This window comes from Melanerpes formicivorus, unplaced genomic scaffold, assembly GCF_026170545.1.
Source record: "Melanerpes formicivorus ecotype bairdi unplaced genomic scaffold, bMelFor1.0.p_v2 SCAF_29, whole genome shotgun sequence".
NCBI classification, from domain to species: Eukaryota; Metazoa; Chordata; class Aves; order Piciformes; family Picidae; genus Melanerpes; species Melanerpes formicivorus.
In genome coordinates, this window is record NW_027142381.1 from 7112291 (window position 1) to 7130054 (window position 17764).

Sequence of the window (17764 nt, forward strand, 5' to 3'; positions counted from 1 at the left end):
ATCTCTCCAGTTCAAGTACATCTGTTAAGCAATTACATGAGCATGTGATTATTGTTGACATAGGCTCCTGCTCTAACTGGCAGGAGCATGGTTTTATTCACTATTGCGCTTCCAGATGCTGTAATCCAGAAGTTTGTGTTTTCAGGGTCTGTGTTGATGGGATGTCCTGCTCAGTGGCTGCCATGTTGCCTTGTCATTTGTATGGCCTTTCCATAAAATCATGGAATCTTTAAGATTGGAAAGACCCCAAGATCATCAAGTCCAACCTTCTACCCAACAGCTGCATGACCACTAAACCATGGTTGTTTCACTGCACTTACTGCGGCTCTGCAGGTATCTGCATTTACAGAAAGGACACTTCTCATCAGTTTCTTCACTCAATCTTGTAGGTCTTTCTAGCACAAGAGGTGTCTTCTTAGTTTTCTCTTTGGCCAGGTGGAATGTAAAACATTCTTTCCACTGTAATAAATAACAAACATCTCCAAAGAATACTTATATTGATGAGCTATTGCTCAAAGATATTTTTTGGTGAGACCTTAGAGCTGCATGAAGGCTGCAGAGGGACTTTCCATAAGGGTGTCTAGCAGTAGAACAAGGAGGAATTGTTTGAAGCTGAGGAAAAGTAGGTTTAGACTGGATCTTAAGAAGAAGTTCTTCAATACGAGGGTGGTGAGACTCTGGACTGGGTTGCTGAGGAAGATTGTGGATGCCTCCTCCCTGGGAGTTTTCAGAGCCAGATTGGATGAGGCCCTGAGCAGCTGACTCTAGCTGAGACTGCACATGGTGGAAAGGTTGGAGTGGATGATCTCTAAGCCAGTCCATGGTTTTATGATTTACTACTGATTTGTCAAAACCTGCTGATTTCAAGCCTTTCAGCAGTCTAATCTTGCTTGTAGCTCTTGTGGCAATGTGTGGGTCCACAAAATGGCAGAACAGTTTGAGGCTGTGTCTTGCCAGAGCTCTCACACCAGGTTGTTTGTCACTGTCGTCTAATTCATGAACTTAAAAATCAGACACCTCCTAATGTGTTTTTCCTGATGTGAATAAATTCACTACAGAATACTGGCAGAGAAAGAGATGCTTGTTGTCAAGCAATTATATCAGATGAAACATACAGAAGGATAATATTATAGTCTGAAAACACTGTAGCTAATTTGCAGGCATGAAAATTGAAGATGAATTCTGGGAATTCAGAGAAAAGACAGGGTTTGGGGTTTCTTTTTTTCCTTCTTCTTTCTTCTCCTCTGTATTTTGCAGTAATTCTTTTGAGTCTGAAAGTTCTCAGCTTATAAAAAACATTATGGCTGAAAGTCTTAAAGAAGACATTAAAGCTTTTGCCCACTTGTGGCAATTATTCTGGAGACAAACACAACTCAGAAGACAAACGTTATGAGCTACCTGTAAGTTCTGGTTCACAAAACAGATAAAGAGGCAGAGCTAGTCCTGAGCTTGCAAATGAAATTTATTCTTTATGTAATGTCTGAGCTCATTATTTGCCACACTTTCTAAATGTGAAGGAAGGAGTGAACTGCCCATGTCTTCTATATATAACAGCTGACATGTTTTCTGCATTCCTATGTTTGCCTTAAAAAGTCACGGGTAATCAACTTAATTTGATGTGCAAAGTATAATGCATGGCTGAATTCTAATGCCTATCACTTGCCATGTCTGTGTTGTTATAAAAGGAAAGTCTTCCAGAGAAGAAACAGCAATGAAGAATCTTCCTGATAATTTTCTCATCAGTTTTTCTCCAAGGACATATCTGTGGGTGGATTCCACAGAGAGGGTTTGGGTTCTCCCCCCCACCCCCAAATGGCTGGTTTTGTACATGTCTGTTGCTTTCTCATGGTCTTTCTTGCTCTATTAGAAAGCAAGTCTGCCTTGTCACTTCAGATAGCCAGCCCCTATAATCTTAACTAGGCAAAGCTAACCTGAAACATTTACTTTTCAGACTTGTAAACTTATTTTCATGTATATAAATCCTTTTATTTTTTAATCCCTACCTATATTAAAAGTATCTCCCCATGTTAGTGCTGTTGTGAAGCAGAACAGGCAGCAACCAGCAGCAGAGACAGATGTGACAGAGGTTAGTGTTTTATAAGTAATAGCCTGTCTGTAATTAGACTTATGGTCTTAATTAACTCCTAAGACTGTTTTTAATGTAACTGCAGTAAATAAATTAAAAATCTAATTTACTTGTCCCAACCCTATCACTTTGCTTTTTCACTTTGCTTGGTTTGGGTGACAAGAACCAAAATTTGTCTTATTTTTAGAGAGTTTCTCACAGAAGAGATTATCTGTAGTTCTAACAAGAAGGGAAATTTGTGTGGGTAAAAAGGATGAGTGATAATCCTGATCAAGTGGAAGAAAAAAATAAGCCTGTGAGGTTAGATTTAGCTGTATCTTAGTCTATTCCTGCCTTAGAAATTGGTGGTTTTGCTGGAATTTCCCTCAGCATTGCGTAGACTGACAGAATTTGGTCAGAATATTTCAGGGAGTTGTATCCTCTTGCTGGAAAAGAAACAGCTGGATATTTTTCTGTCATAATGTGACCAATCCACCTCTGTTGTTGTCATTTTAATTGCTGTGGCTGGTTGTTGGTTTTTTTTTTTTAAGTCCTCTACAGAAGGTCTTTGTAGTGACAAGCGAAGAGTTTACGCTTCATAAGCAAACATAAAGAATGCTGCTGCTAATTGGAGAGAGAGTAATGCAGTTATGATTCCATCAACATTTAACTTACATTGGTAAAGGACACGTTTTGGTTGTGTTTATGTTGCCACATACATTTTTACTCAGGGTGAATTTGGTGGGGAAGATTGATTGATTTATTTTTTTTTTAACAGAAAAGATCAATTCCAGGATTAGGGAGAAGGGAGGAAGGGATAGAAGTTAAATTTTTCTGCCATAAGAAGTATGAAAGGTCAGCATTTTATTACTCTCTTTGTTTGTTTATTGAAACACTTATTTAATTGCTGGCTTGTGGAGTAGCTTGGCTATGAAAATTGAGACTGTCACACAGCCTCGGAAAAGCTCACTTTACCCTGCCCTGAAGAGCTGTGGCCACAATGGTTCAGGTTGAAGAGGACTCTTGGAAAATCACCACTTTCCCCAAGGTATGAGGTTGCAGTTCAGTAATTTAGCCTTTTGGGGTATTTTTCCCTTGATACCCCACATGCTCTATCTGTATGCCTCCCAGCCCCTAAATGTCTGAAGGACCTTGTTTTAAACCTTCCTTTTTTCCCCAGTTACAGTTCCCTGGAATACTTGGCTGTGGGTGAATGTTTTTCCATGCCTGACGTTGTTTACTTTCAATGCTAATTTATTTTATTTTTTTTTTCTGCTTACATCTGTTTTCTCAGGTGACAAAATGTTTTGAGCCTCATCTTGAGTAGCCTTGGGAGTGCCAAAGGTCCTTCTCCTAGCTCCCTGGCTAGCTTGTCAGGTTCTAGAAGATAGAATTTTATCATCTAAATAGGGAAATTGCAGCTATTTAGATGAGAAGAGTCATAGAGATGACAGGGCTTCCCCCCAAAAACACTCTCTGTGTGATTGCTGAAGACATTCCAAGCCACTCTAACGAAGTGTACTATCTGCCAGTCATTATGCTCTTCTTGGAGGACCATCTGTTGCACTTCAAATATCTAAAGGTCTGCTATCATTTATTGCACCAAACAAATCCACTTCTTTGTCTGACACGCTGCAAGTCCTGCACATGGACTAGAGGTAGCTCGGTTGCAAAGTGCAGGGTATTCTCTTTTGTTGCACTATTAATCTCAAATTTCAAAAGGCAAACACACTGATTGAACTAATTTCAGTGCTTTTCAACAATTTCAATTTATTTGGCAACAAATTGTTCACAACAGCAACAAGAGGAAGGAAAAAAAAAGAACTCTATTTTCTCTTCACTCAGCCAGAAGCACACTGTAAGATTTTTTTGGTTTTGCTTCTGGTGAATGACCATTTCCATTGCAGTGGTATCCAGATTTGATATGTACTGGCATTTGAATTAAAATTATCTTCTTCTAAAAGAATGAATTTAATTACCTTGGGTTTGTCTGAAACCAGTAATTCAAAGAAACTCGCAGTGGTAACAAATAGAGTCAGAAGGTAGAAATGCCAGAACCTTTCTTCTAATAAGGCTGCACCCTGTACAAGGATTGTACATACAGTCTTTATTTGAGTTAATGAGGATCCTTTCCATAAGTAAAAGGTGGGAAAATCAGGCATTAAACAATGGTTTGGTTTTCCCACTGCAGATTTAGGGTTTGTACAGTTGCTCATCTCAGACCAGAGAAAAGATGGGTTGTATTTTCACAGAGTTCCGTTCAGAGATTCCAACCAGAGAAATCCATAACCGTTTCTGTCTGGTTAGGGAGTGGTCCTATCTTTTTCTCTTTCCCTTCTCCTCACTACATAGCAGCTAATATTCTGGTCAGAAGTAATAATATGTTAGATCTTGAATGTCAGTAGCCCCAGAGATTCTGACAAGACTATTCATGTGCATTCGTATGTCTTAACCAAAGCTGACACTAAAGAGAGCAAGAATTCTCATATTCCTCTTTTATTGCTGTGCATTAAACTCAAATCTTCTCTTACAGACCTCTGCTAAAAATGACATATTCACCAGCTGAGAAAAGTGTTCTTGCAAAATCCAAACAAAGCAGCTGAACATCAATATGGCACAGGGCAGAGTCTCCTGTGCAAACTCGCAGTGCCAATCTAAATTGTGTTTTACACCACCACTCTGAACACTTTGCAAGTGCTGGAAGATAAATACTACTGGGAAATAAACAGCCCCCTTAATCTTATCTCCTCTGGGGGCTTTGCTGTTGTCATTTTTAATTAAAAAGTAAGTGGTCTTCTAATTTCTTGGAACTATGTGGCATGCTCTTATAGGAACACTTGGATTCCAGCAACTTGAGCTAGCTGTTTCCTGAGATGCTCTGTGTAAATACTCTGCTGTAGCTTTTATTCTGGTCATCTTTATATACATACCTGTAGTGTGGAGTACAGTGAATGTCTGGGTAACTTTGCAGTGATCTGATCATGTTGTTGAAGGCAGATAGATGTTTCTTTACAGCAATGATATTTTACATCTTCTTTTTCAAATGGTTTGGTAGTAGTGACTAATGCAGGCTAGGTGGCTCTGGGCATCCAGCCATTTCTAGGTAGTTTAATTTGTTAAAAATGATCTTTCTTCCCACCCAAATCCCCTTGAAACCATTTGGAGCAGAGAACTGTTGAATAGTTGCCAATAATAAGTCCTGCTGAGATCTCTGTATCCTCCTGATAGAACTGTCGGTGCCAACTGGAGACTGACTGGCATGAGTTTGAACTCTACACTACTTGATCTATTTGCTTCACATGGACCAATTACAATAATTACCACCTCTGCAGCTGAAGTTTAAGCATTCAGCCTGCACTTCATACCTCAGGTTGTTGGCAATATGTTCAATCCTATAATCTCAATTTTCTTTGAACTAATTAAGTAGAAAAAAATGAAGAGAGAGTCTGAATGGAAATCAGAGGCTAAATGATGCCATTGTTTGTCATGATGCTATTGCTCTGAAGCTGCACTTCTTTATTTTCACTCTTGACTTCTAAAAGGTGGCATCTTTTAAGCTTGTCTACAGAGATTCACTGGGAGATGACTTTTTATATTCAACAGTGGAGTAACTTTCAGTGAGGGAGCAATCTGAAGTTCTACTTTTTTTTTTTTTTCCTTTTGATGTTTTTCAAAACATAATTATTCCTTTCAAACTAAATTGTTTGGACTAAAGTGGCAAACCATCCAGCCCTTGCTGCTCTTGGCTTCATGTCTCAGTGTGACTGCGTGGGAGCGTAAGGCTGTAACACCCGGGCCGGGGATCGGTGTTAGCTGCCCGGTTCCAAACAATCCCAGAGCTTTAAATCTGATGCAATGGGCATCATCTCATCCCTGCCCCCAACTATTCTTGGGTTTCCAAAGGTCTAGTTAATTTTTAAATTGGATCAGTAGCAGTTTATTATTTAATTTTTTTTAACTGGTGAAGTTTTTATGTTACACAAGGATGAACCTAAGATTGAGCAGAAACTCTTTCCTAATATGAATGCACTGCACAGTGCATGGACCAAAATTTATATTAAAATTTCTTCAGACAATTTGCCTCTAGGGAGAGGAAGAGGGAAGGAAAAGGCTACATGTGACAGATGCTAATTATGCAGCTTAATGCACTTCTGGAAGTTGCAGGGATGAGAACTATGTAGGAACCTATCTAAACCAGAAAAAGCATCTTTTCAATAGCGTTTTTCCCACAAGGTTTGGTTTTGTCTGATCTGCCTCCTCCCTGTTTTTAAGGAGGCTTTATTTCCCAGATAGCACCTGCAGCATGTGAAGGGCGAGCCATGCCTCAGGTCCAACACTTGCCAAACATGGCAAATTTTGTTATCCTGTGTGTCCTACTGTTTAGTACTGCACATGTCCCTGGGAAAGCTGGTGGCTTGTAGGGTCTGTAATTCAGAAACATAGCAGGAAGGGAAGGACATAAAAAAACCCTTCAGCTGATGGTTTTGTTTGGTTTGGTTTGGGGGGGGTGGTGGTGGTGGTTTTTTTGGTCAATATTTTCTTAATTCTTTATCCTGTGTTTATGTTTACTGTAAAGATTATGTTCTGCACTTGACTGTGCAGGGATCCTATAGGAGTGTTTGTTGTGACTAATGTGTAAGTACTAATGAACCAGGTCTCAAAATGCAGTTTACAAAGAAGAAAACAGAGACACAGGAGCTGGGTTCCTCAGAACTGTGAGGTGGATCACTGCCAAAACCAGTGTAGGTTAATCCTCTCTTCCAGACATTGAGCTGTGCTGTTTCAGGCAAAAAAATGGATTCTCAGTTAGTGAAAATTTGGTGTCATGCTGCAATCAGTGGGGACATTTGCTGTGCATCCAGCCCACCCTGGGTCACTGCAGTGGATTTCCAAATCCCAATTTTACCAAAGGATACTTCTTCCTCTTAGAGGGAAACCCAGACCAGTTCTGGTGTGTTAATGCCCAATGATGTTTGCTTTTATTTCCTTCAAAGCACGGATCTGGATCTCCCCTTCGGGAGGTGTGACTTAATAACATCTCTCTGTGCAGTGAGATAATCTCTCTAACGACCAAAGCGTCGCTCCTAGACTTGGGAGGCCTTCTCCTGCCCCTCGGCACCCAGAGCAGCACGGAGAGCGGGTTCTGAGCGCCGCCGCAGCGCGGTCCTTGTCTGCAGTCACCACGGAGAAAACCATCTGTTCCACTTGGAAAAGGGTTTGGAGCCACACGCCCTCCCCCCGCATCTCGGCTCCGTCCCCAGCTGCCGTGTTTCGATGAGCAGCGAGGGAATGAATCTCCTGCGTTAAAAATACTCTGGTTCTATTTCGATGAAAAGAAGAATCTTCCTTGCCTACACTGAGCTACAAAAATAGTCTCAGTGTGAGTAAATTGCCAAAGTTGCTCTTGGTGAAAATATCCAGCCTCACTTCTTTTTTTCTGTTGTTTTTTTTTTAAACTTAACCATATAAATTTATTTATAGAGTGCCCTTCTTTCCTCCTACTCTACCAAGACATTTGCAGAAGGTTGCTGCTTGTCTTCTTCATGAGCCCTGAAATAATTTGCAGGGCCTTTGAAACATCATCGTGTTGCATAGTTGTGATGCAACGTGCTGCTGTTGCATGAACGTATCGGATTTTCATGTCATGCTAGCTGAGACATCCCAGCCTTTCTTTCACTAAAGGCACTTCACACTGGTTTGTATTTTCACTTTGGAGTTGCACTCAAAAAATTCTGTATGTAGTAAATTAAAATCTTGCATTCTGCGCCCAAACCATTGCCTAGAAAATGAATATGTGACGTGAGAGGATTAACAAGATGGGTACACTTTCCAGATATCCCTTCAAAATAGCTTTCCCTGCCACTGTAGCATCTTAATTCTGAATAATCTCAAGGGCCTCCTGCAAGTCTATGCATATAGTAACAGAGAAACCACCTACTTCATCTCACAAACTGCACAATTTGTATCTGTGCGGGAAAAATCCCTGGATTTGGGAGTATACTTCTGCTCCTGGCTGTGGGACCAATGGAAGTGTTAATGCTGGTACAAAATATTAAAGCAAGCTTTCAAAACACTTTCATATATATTTTTTAAAGTCTACAAGGTCCTTGCTATGGTATTTGCACCGTGGTGCAAAGCACCAGCATATTGAGCGCAAATCCTGGGAAACCTCTGCCAAGAGGTGAAATCTGGGGACCAGGAGCCAGGGACATGTTTTTGGTGCTGGACTTTGGCCCCAAGCTGACCTGCAGTGGTGAATGCATGAGAAACGCCTCCTGTACAGCCCCGGGATGATCCCCACTAGGGCATGGGGGCCAGGCCGTGCCGCTAACGGTGGTGGGGTGGTGGCATTAGGGGGACAGCCAGCTCCAGGGCATGGCGGCGAGGCCCAGCAACCGCGGGCCTTGCGGAGAGGCGGGACTCGAACCGGCGGTCTTGTGCTGCTGCGCCCAAATCTGCGGCTCAGCCCTTTAGCACCACGGCCCGGCGCGGACGCTAGATGGCGGCCTCCCAACGAGGAAGGAGGGTGGCTCTGCAGCGCCGAGGGAGCCCCTGGCGGCCGTGTCGCGCTGCTGCAGCCGCCTTCCCCCAGCAGCGACGGCGGCCATCGCTGTGCGGGCCCACGTGATGGCGCGCCGGCCAATGAGAGCGCGGCAGGGGGGCCCAGACTCTCGTCCCTGTGGCCGCCATTAAAGAAAAAGGGGCTCGGAATTAAACGGGAGAGGAATCCTCCCTCCCCCTCCCCGCTCCGGCCGCGACGCGACATGGGGGAGACTCGCTGAGGGGGAGCTGGCTGACCAGGATGCCGCGGCCGGGCAGCCGCCGACAGAGGCACCGCTGAGGGGGAGCGAGGAGGAGATCCGCCGGCGGGGGCTGGGGGGCACCGACACCGCCAGCAGCAGCAGCGGCCGCCGCGTCCCTCTGTCTCGGCTCGCGGCACAGCCGGGATCTGTGGCGCTCCGACCCCTTTCCCCGCGGCCCTTCCGGCTGAGGAGAGCCCCGGGGCTCGGCCACCGCCTCCCCGCCCTCCCGAGGAGACCTCGGGGAGGGGGCCCTCCGCCCACTGCCCCCGCGGGGACGCCGCAGCGGGGCGGCGCGGAACGGAGCGGAGCCTTCCCGCGGCAGCCGCCGGCTCGCCGGCCCTCCCGGAGACCCCTCACCTGAGGAGAGCGGGGGCCCCCGCCCCGCCGGGGAGTCTCGGGGCTCGCTCCCTTCCCCCCGAAGAAGAGACCGCTTCGTTCGAAGACTATCACTTTATATTTTTCACCCTCTCTTTCCTTTTTCTCTGTTTTTTTTTTAAAGGACCAGCCTTGCAGCTGGGTTGGTCCCTCCCCGCCTTGCCTTCCTCCCCCTTCCTCCCCCCTCTCGAAGGGGTCTTGCGGGGTTTGGCGCGGTGGAGGGGGCCCTCCCTGCCCCGGATCCCCCCCTCCCGTTGGCTCTCGGCGGTAACTTGGCGGGGTCCGGGCTCCCCTGAAGAGACCCGCCCAGGCGTGTGGACTTTGTGGGGCTCCTTCGGCCCTGGAGGACAGCTGGAGAGGGGGCGAACCTCCCCGAAGACACTCTGCGATTTACCCCTTCCTCCTTCCCCGAAAAGACTGGGGATCGGCCTCTGGGAGACTCCTCCATCCTTCCCCGAAGAGACTTCGAGGGTCACCCGCAATTTCCTCCTTCCACCCTCCTCCCCCTCCCTCCTTTCCCCACGGAAGGATTTTTATCCGACGGAGGATATTTTGGTTTCGCCCTCTCCGCGAAGAGTATTTCTTTTTGGGGAGGTGGGCTTTCCACAGGGGAATTTAATCCCCCGCTGGGCTGCTCTAGAGACTTTTTGTGGCCTTTCTCTCTCCAGGAGTACCTTCCCCCTTCCCCTGCCCCCGCAGATGTTTTTTTTGGGGTACACCCCAGGAATTTTTTCTTGCCCTGCCTTTACGAATTCTTCAGACTTGCCTTGCCTCTGGTCCCTGAAGTTTGTTTTTTTATGATTTTAAATTTTAATTTATTTGGAATATTTTTTTTTTTTTAGCGGGGCAGAAGAATTTGACCCCCCCCCCCCCCACACACACACCCTGTTGCCCTCGGACTCCGAAGAGACGAGCCTGGATTTTTCTCTCCCACAGTTAAAATCCTTCCCAGTCATTCCACAATTTGCCCCTTTCTCATCTGATGACTAAAGAAACAGGAGGAAGAGGAGGGAGGTTTCTGGATTAATTGCCCCCACTGGATTATTTATTTGCTACTTCTCTTGCTTGGCATCTGAGAAGAGGGGAAGGAGGGATGTCAACTGATTTTTACCCCTAGACCCTCCCCCCTGCCCCCTCCCCCCCCGGATTAATTACCCCATTTTTATTCTCTTGTTGGATCAATTACCCCTTCACCTTACCTCCTCTCCCTCCCCTCCTTATGCGAATGAGAAGACAAGAGGAACAGGGAGGATTTTGATCTTAATCTCCCGTCGTTGGATTACTTACCACCTCCCTCTTTCTGTTCTTCCCTTCCACGGCGGCTGTGCCCCCCCCCCGATTGATATCCAGAAGAAGAGAAAACGTTGCGAGTTTCTCTTCATTCTTAATTTTTTTTTTAAAATATATCTATTTTTTTACCCCCCTCTCCCGTACCACTCTTCTCCTGGGTTATTTATCCTGCCACTATTTCGCGTGCGTGTGTGTCTGTATGTAAATCCCTTATTTAATTGTATTATTATTTGTGCGTGTGCAGAGTCCCCCCTCCCCCCTTTCCCTCTTGGTGTCTGTCTCTCTCCCTCTCTCTCTCTCTCTCTCTGTCTGTCTCTTTCTTTCTTGTCGGAGGCTGTGGGATAATGGCGTGTGGGTTGTGGCTGTGAGGATGAGTTCCTGCTTCGTGCCGAACGGGGCCAGCCTGGAGGATTGCCATTCCAACCTCTTCTGCCTGGTAAGTGTCGGCCACCGGCACACACACGCACGACAGACACAGAGTGAAAGAGAGAGGAGGTTTGGGGGAGGGGAGGAAGGGGTAGTGGAAGCAAAGCAGCCATTTTTAGCATAGCTTCTGTTGGATGAGTCCTCAGAGTAGGCCCTGCCTGGAGCCAGCCAACTCTCCCATGCCCCTCTGGTTCCCCCTCCATCGCTGTCTGTCTAGCCTTGCCCCTCCCTCCGCTTTCTTCCTGGATAGTATCCTCCCTGCAACTCGCCTTTTCCTTCCCTTTCCTTGCCTGCAACTTTTCCTCCTTTCTCCCTATCTTTCCATCTCTGCTTCTGAACGTGATATTTCTTGCAGGAGGCAAGGAGATCTGCTGCTGCTCCTTCTTCCTTCAGCCCCACATCTCGAGAACTTTTCTCTCCCTGCTCGTGACATCCCAGGCAAATCTGAGCTGAAATCTCCCTTCTTCCTTGCTTTTAAAGTGATCTCTCCTACTGCTTGTTTTCATTCTGAGGGGGTCTGCTTTTGGTGATGCACTCCCTGGGAAGCAATGGTGTCCTGTGTTTTATTGTGCACCATTTTGTAGTCTTTTTTTTTTTTCCCCCCTGAAGTCAAGGATAAAATCGTTCAAATTGTTGATTTTGTTAGCTCCCAAAGTAAATTTGGTTTCACTGGACTGTGATGCAATTTTTGGTGGCTGCACTGAGCTGTTTCATCTGCTTTTTAATGCAAATTAGCTAATCTTAGCTGCCTGCCTGCTATTTATTATTCTGGAGATTGTTATGAGTCAAAACCTGTGCCAAGCTGTGGTACTAAGATTTTTTTTGGATGGAGGAGAATCTGGACGGCCTGAACATGCCTGCAGCCTTCCATCAGGCCTGCTGCTCCATCTTAGTGCATTTTTAGATCTTAAAGTCTTTCTAAAGTATCAACTGTTGCAGGCTCCCAACCTTTCATCTAAATTACTTTTCCTCCAGAAGGTAGGAAGGCTGCCATGTTGGGCTTAAACGTTGCAGTAATCTTGTGTGTTGTCATAACCAGAGGAAAAAATAAATAGATCAGTGACTCCTTGGCAAATGCCAACCTACCTTGTGCTCCCTTCTCGGAGAGAACCAGGGGCAGTGCCAGTCCTGCATGCCTTAAGGCGACTGTCCTTGTGTGAAAAAACTTAGTGCTGAGACTTGGTGTGGTGCTGCTTTGTAGGCAGCCCAGGAATTGTCTATTTCCCATTACATACAGTAGAAATCCTTTTACTTCATGAAGTCAAATGACTTTTGGGTTGGTTTTTTTTTGCCTAGAAGGAGATTCAGTAGCTCACAATATGGGTGAAAGTCTGATATTTCATTTAGTGATAAAAGTAGGATTTAACTTCTTAACATGTGGTAGGAGAAAGGAAAAGTGTGATAGCTCTGGGTGAAATAGGTGTGCTTGAGAGATTGCCTGCGTAAGATATGGAGAATATTCACGATAGAGGAACTTGTGAAATTGTCTGCAGTACTAAATGACTGAAGAGAGCCTGTGAGAGTTAGATTTACTGTATTACCTGTCTCAGAGTAATCTTGGATGTAAAAGGTAGTGTCTGCATAAGTAAGCAAAAAGGAAGATGCTCTTTGCTGGTCTTTAGTAGATTGGGCAGTTGCAGTCTGTAAATAATCACACTGTTCACCTAACTTTTAACATCTAAAATCAGCATTTTTTTTCCCTTCCTCTGTAATCTCAAACCTGCAGTGAAAATGAGCAGCTCTTGCTTTACTGCAGTTATTAAAGGAGATTTTTAAACCAGGGTTTAAAACTGATTTTGGCTTTCCCTAGTTTTTGTCTTCTGAGGCACATCAAACTTACAAGTATGGTTTCTGCTAAATGTTTTGGATTAATCCTTCCATTCTTCCTTCCACCCACTTCTTCCTGTGCCAGCACCTTGGAGCAGGATGTTTCTGTTGGGGGTGTACCTGCCCCGGTGCCTGACAGTTGTTCTTTCCCTTCCCACAGGCTGATCTAACTGGGATTAAATGGAAGCGCTATGTATGGCAGGGTCCAACATCTGCCCCCATTCTCTTTCCGGTGACGGAGGAGGACCCGATTCTGAGCAGCTTCAGCCGCTGTCTGAAGGCAGATGTACTCAGCGTTTGGCGTCGAGACCAGAGACCTGGGCGCAGGGAGCTATGGATATTTTGGTGGGGGGATGACCCCAACTTTGCTGACCTTATTCATCATGATCTCTCAGGTAGGAGGAAATGAATACCTTCTTTTGGTCAGTGAAAAGACGCTGTTACTCAGGGTTGCCTTCTGCCAGCCCTTTGAGGATCTGTTGGACTAGATGGGTTGTTGTCTACAGATAAGATAAATTTACTGCTGCAATCTCCACCAAATTATTACAACAGTGCAGTGATGAAAGAGCTGTTCTCTGTGGTTAGGTGGTCTTGAACTGCTGGGTTGTCAAGACACAAGTGTTTGCTGCCCACTTGTTTCTTTCAGGAATAAAAAAACCCCAACAAACCCAAAACACAAGAAAAAAACAACAGCCAAGGCTATGAATTTTGGCAGCTTCTTCACAAGAAAGCTGTGCCTAAAGCTGTGCCTGTGATTCAGATGTGATGTCTTAAACATGTTTTGATAAGATTCCTTTTGTTGGGCAATTAAAACTTTCAAACTCAAATAGTAAACCCCATTTTATTTTATTATTAGAACTGTAGAGGTTTGGGCAACACTTGGAACTGTTCAGCTGTTGTGATTGGGAGTGAAATCATGATGAGAAGCCCTCAAAACAAGGCATTTGAAACTAGGTGTGCATAGAAATCTCTCAACCTTGTATTTCAGTGATTTCTCATTCCCCTTTTCCCAGTGCTCTGAACCTGCAGCTGCTCTCAGATGGAGGCTTCTGAAAGACTGACAATACTTACTGCAAATCTGGCACCTCATTTTGAGACTGTTCACTTGTTGATCTTAATTCTTTGCTGCCTGGCTTTCCAGGTGCTTCTCTGTAAGGCAATGAAGCTGGGTTTCTAAACTGCCTGTCTAGTGCTGAGACTATACTAATTCTAGGAAAAAAAAAGGTCACAGCGCTCCAATTTCCTTTCAAATAATGTGCAGTATTCAGATTACTGAAGTGTAAAACAAGACCAAGGGTTGGTGACCTGGTAACCAGAAATTGTTAACGCTGTCTGTGTGCGTGGATAAGCTGAAGAACAAATGAGTTTGAAGTGCCACTGAGGAAACACTTTAATAATGTGTGGAATTTTCATACAGAAATAACACCATCTGAAAAACAATGGATGCATTAAAATGATGTTTAGCTCTTTGAATAATTGACTTCAAAGATTGAGCTGTTGCTTCTATTCCTGTCTGTGCTGCAACTAGAAACTTTGCATCTTAACTGACACTTTTATTGTAGGTCGCTTGGTATTTTGGTGAATTTAAGGCTTCCTTATTTTGCCCTATGAATAACCTCAGTCTTGACCTGCAGGGAAAGCCCTTTGTATGCCTGAGTTGTAGCTTAGATTTAAATGCTGGGTTGGACCTAGGTGTTGAACCTGAGTGTTGAATGAAGACCTGCACCTCTGTGGAAGTATCTGTGTAGGTTTTGTTTGCTTTTGGCTGGTGGGATTGAATCGAGACAGATAATGTGAAATTCTTTTTGGAACAGAGGATCAAACAAAAGTTAAACCATTTGGAGAGTACATTTTTGCACTACCTGGCCATCAAAATGATGTTTTGGAGCAACTTCCTTTGCCTCCTCTCTTGACTCTATGTGCTGGTAATTTAGTGCAGAGGTACCTTGTGAAAAGGGTGGTGTTTTGTAGCTGAACTTGTAGAGCACCATGTGTTTACGCTGGGACGGAATTGTGCTCCTGTGCAGGTAGCTAAGCACGTATCATCCTCGGTGCTTATCAACCTGTAACCTCTCCTAGGGTATAAGGGAGAGAGAAGAGAGGATTAAAGTCTCTCCCAGCCATGCCTTTGTAGTTGTTTGGGGTATTTTCATTGCCCAGGTCACCTGTGGATTTCTGCCCTTCAGTGGAGCAATTCCACGTGGCTTGCTGTCAGATACTATTTTTCCTGTATCACTGATCGCTGGTGAGACTGTTACCTGTGTCTGTGTGGAGACCTAGCTGACATCTTGGGTTTTGCCTGCATGTTTTTGTCTCCTTTTTTAATTTAAAGGAGACATTAGGCCTTTAATTAAAAGAAGACATTATAATCTCTCTGAGTGTGTTAGTCTGCTCGGCTCTTCTGACCAGAAGCTGGTAAAGATATTAATCAGGTAGATTGTGGAGAAGATGGCCGAGGAGTGCCTGCACCTGCACTTTTTCTCTTTCCTCTTGCACAAAATCTTAATGTGAACCTCATACAAGAAAGAATTATGGCTGAACACAAACAATGTTATCTGACCTTCGTTGTAGACCTAATGGATTTTTTTCGTTGGTGGACAATTTCTCCCAGTAATTCACACTGCCCTCTTCTCCCAATGATTGCTTGTTACGTTTGCAGTGGGGAGAGATAAATTACTTCCTAGCAGAGACCTGTTACCTGCAAAATTGATTGGAAATTGTTGGCTGCTGAAGGTTAAGGTGCTGCCTCATTTAGAAGTTTTCTTCTGGGGAGGTGAAGAATTGCCCTGAAGGATAGGGCAAGGGAGGATGAGAGGGACTAAGGGAGGTCTGTCTGTTGCTGCTGGCCTGTCCTTCATCGGGGACAGGCAGACTCCTCTTGGGAAAGTGGGCCTTGAAAGAGCTGTAGTGAGAAATATGCCAGAGCAATGTTAATGACTTCTGATTCTGGCTGCCTTTGGTATGAAACTATGCCTGTTAAGGAGAGGTCGGCATTTTGACAGTTTTGGACTTTTTTTGGTGATTTGTAGTTTCAATGAACAATGGTAGTTCAGTGTCTGGAACACATCTTGGTTGTCATCCCTCAGGGATTTGAAATATGGCAGCCTTCAAGAATCCTTTTGTCCCCTTCCCAAGATCACTTCAAAAGGGAATGTACAGTTTTGTGGGGGTACATCTGTGCATATCAGATTAAATTCTCTCTCTCTGTCTCCAGCCTGCATGTTCTAGAAGTCTGTTCTTTGCCCTGGAGATCCGTTTGAATGCCTGCTACTGACTGTAACTGAGTTCTTGTATCAAGCCTTGGATAACTGTCTTGTTGATGGTCAGGGATTGTTGTTGCCCCGGGGCATGTCAAAAGGAGACTTGTTCAGAGATGCTGATTGATCGGTAATATTGACTTCACTCAATCATTTTTTGTTCCCTTCCCTAGGAAGCTACTTACTGTATGTAATACCAAAAAAACATAAGTCTATTTCTACCCCAACATAGCCAGAGGCAGACAGAAGTTGGTGAAATGTTATTTTATCCTCTAACAACCTCAAAGGTTATGTTTTTGTTATGACAGTGAGGCTTGATTATAGTAATTCCTGCAACTCAAACCTTTCAGTAGGACATCTCTTCAGATTTCAGAAGGCAACGGTCTCTCACTGGTCTGATCAGCAGTTATTTTATCAGATAGGCTCTTTCTTGGCTTAAAGAGGCTGCCTGTGCACTTGGGTTTCTTTTGATATTGGCAGTAGATGGTTTCCAACCTGAGAAGTGTTGGGTATGAATTATGTACAAGACATGGTCCCAAGGAAATGGTTACAATTTGATTAATGCTTGGATAGAGGAATGCTTCTATATGCCTTTGACCTTCAAATTGCATCTTTTAAATGGTGAGCTGTAAGATGTGACTTTTTTCATTTTGGTGCCTATTGAATCTTGTTAATTCACTTTAAAAATTAAAGAGTTTTCTTTGTACCTGTCATATGTCAAGTTAATCAGTTTTTGTTTGCTGAACAGTTTTCCTTATGCTTCTGTGAGGGGTAAATGCTCCTCTTGGCTTCTTGCTGGGTTTGTAGGAGAGCTTGAAAGGGGAAAGATCTATACTGGTGCTTGTGTGTTTCTATAAAAGCAGCCACAGTCATGGCAGCAAAGACTTGTGTATGTTGTGCAGTTCTGGATACATGTGTGTTATAGATCAAATCCTTGTCTCCAAACAAATCTGTGAATTGGTTGGTTTGTGCTGATGTCAGCAGTGAGCCTCTCATTACTTCTAATGCGATGGAAACCAGAGTAGGAGCCAGTTATCAGTTATGGAGGGTTCTGCTAAAAGCTTGCCAGCTGCAAGTAGTTGGCAAAGTGAGCTTTGAAAGTGGTTCAGCTGGTGGCTTGCATTTTGGGTTTTTATTTCCATTTATTCCTAAGAAGGTTTAACTTCTACAGAAAAAAGGGATGCTTTCTTCAAGGGGTTGTGTCTAATGTAAGTGAAGTGAGTTTAAGTGACTTGTCCGAGGTGGGTACAAAGTTCCTGTGTATGTAGTGAGGAGGTGTTAAAAACGTTTCTTGTTGTGTGGGGCAGTGATGCTTTAGTGTTTCTTCAGTTCTCCACCTTAGAGATGTGTCCACTTCAGCAAAACTGCTGATAAGCATTATGCAAAAGTTCCTGAAGCAATCTGTAAAACTTCTGCAACTCAGTGCTGGCACCAGCTCAAAGGTGATGTTTAACTTCCCCCACCCCCCCTTTCCCATTTTCCTGACCAATACATGTGAAATATCTGTGGAATAAGGTGAAAAATAGGATTTTTTTGCATCATTTTATGTTGGTTGTATGTACAATGTCACATGCACAATATACTTCTATATATAAGAGCAATGAGTCCCTGGGGACTAAGGGTAAATTTTAACAATATAAGTAAAATATTCCTGCATATGGAATTACTCTGTGGAGGAGGATATTGGAATATTCAGCTAGAAAGTTTTTCAGCTTTGCTTT

General features: G+C 44.1%; 1 protein-coding gene and 1 long non-coding RNA gene across 7 annotated transcripts in view; both read left to right on the plus strand.

Annotated features, from left to right (window-relative positions):
- LOC137449375 (uncharacterized) overlaps window positions 1-8088 on the plus strand; it is a 29738-nt gene extending 21650 nt beyond the window's left edge. Inside the window, exons 7-11 of one of the 6 annotated variants that reach the window (XR_010989368.1) lie at window positions 146-2086; window positions 2989-3113; window positions 3360-3647; window positions 4599-4849; window positions 7116-8088. This is a non-coding gene — a long non-coding RNA (uncharacterized lncRNA). Of the gene's footprint in view, window positions 1-145; window positions 2087-2843; window positions 2921-2988; window positions 3114-3359; window positions 3648-4598; window positions 4850-7115 lie in introns of all 6 variants that reach the window. The other 5 variants (XR_010989370.1, XR_010989366.1, XR_010989369.1 and 2 more) reach the window with 5 other exon arrangements.
- Window positions 8089-9213: 1125 nt separating this feature from the next.
- MED13 (mediator complex subunit 13) overlaps window positions 9214-17764 on the plus strand; it is a 59393-nt gene continuing 50842 nt past the window's right edge. Inside the window, exons 1-2 of the mRNA XM_068154826.1 lie at window positions 9214-10969; window positions 12947-13181. Coding sequence (XP_068010927.1) covers window positions 10904-10969; window positions 12947-13181 — 301 coding nt within the window. The 5' untranslated portion in view covers window positions 9214-10903. The remainder of the gene's footprint in view (window positions 10970-12946; window positions 13182-17764) is intronic.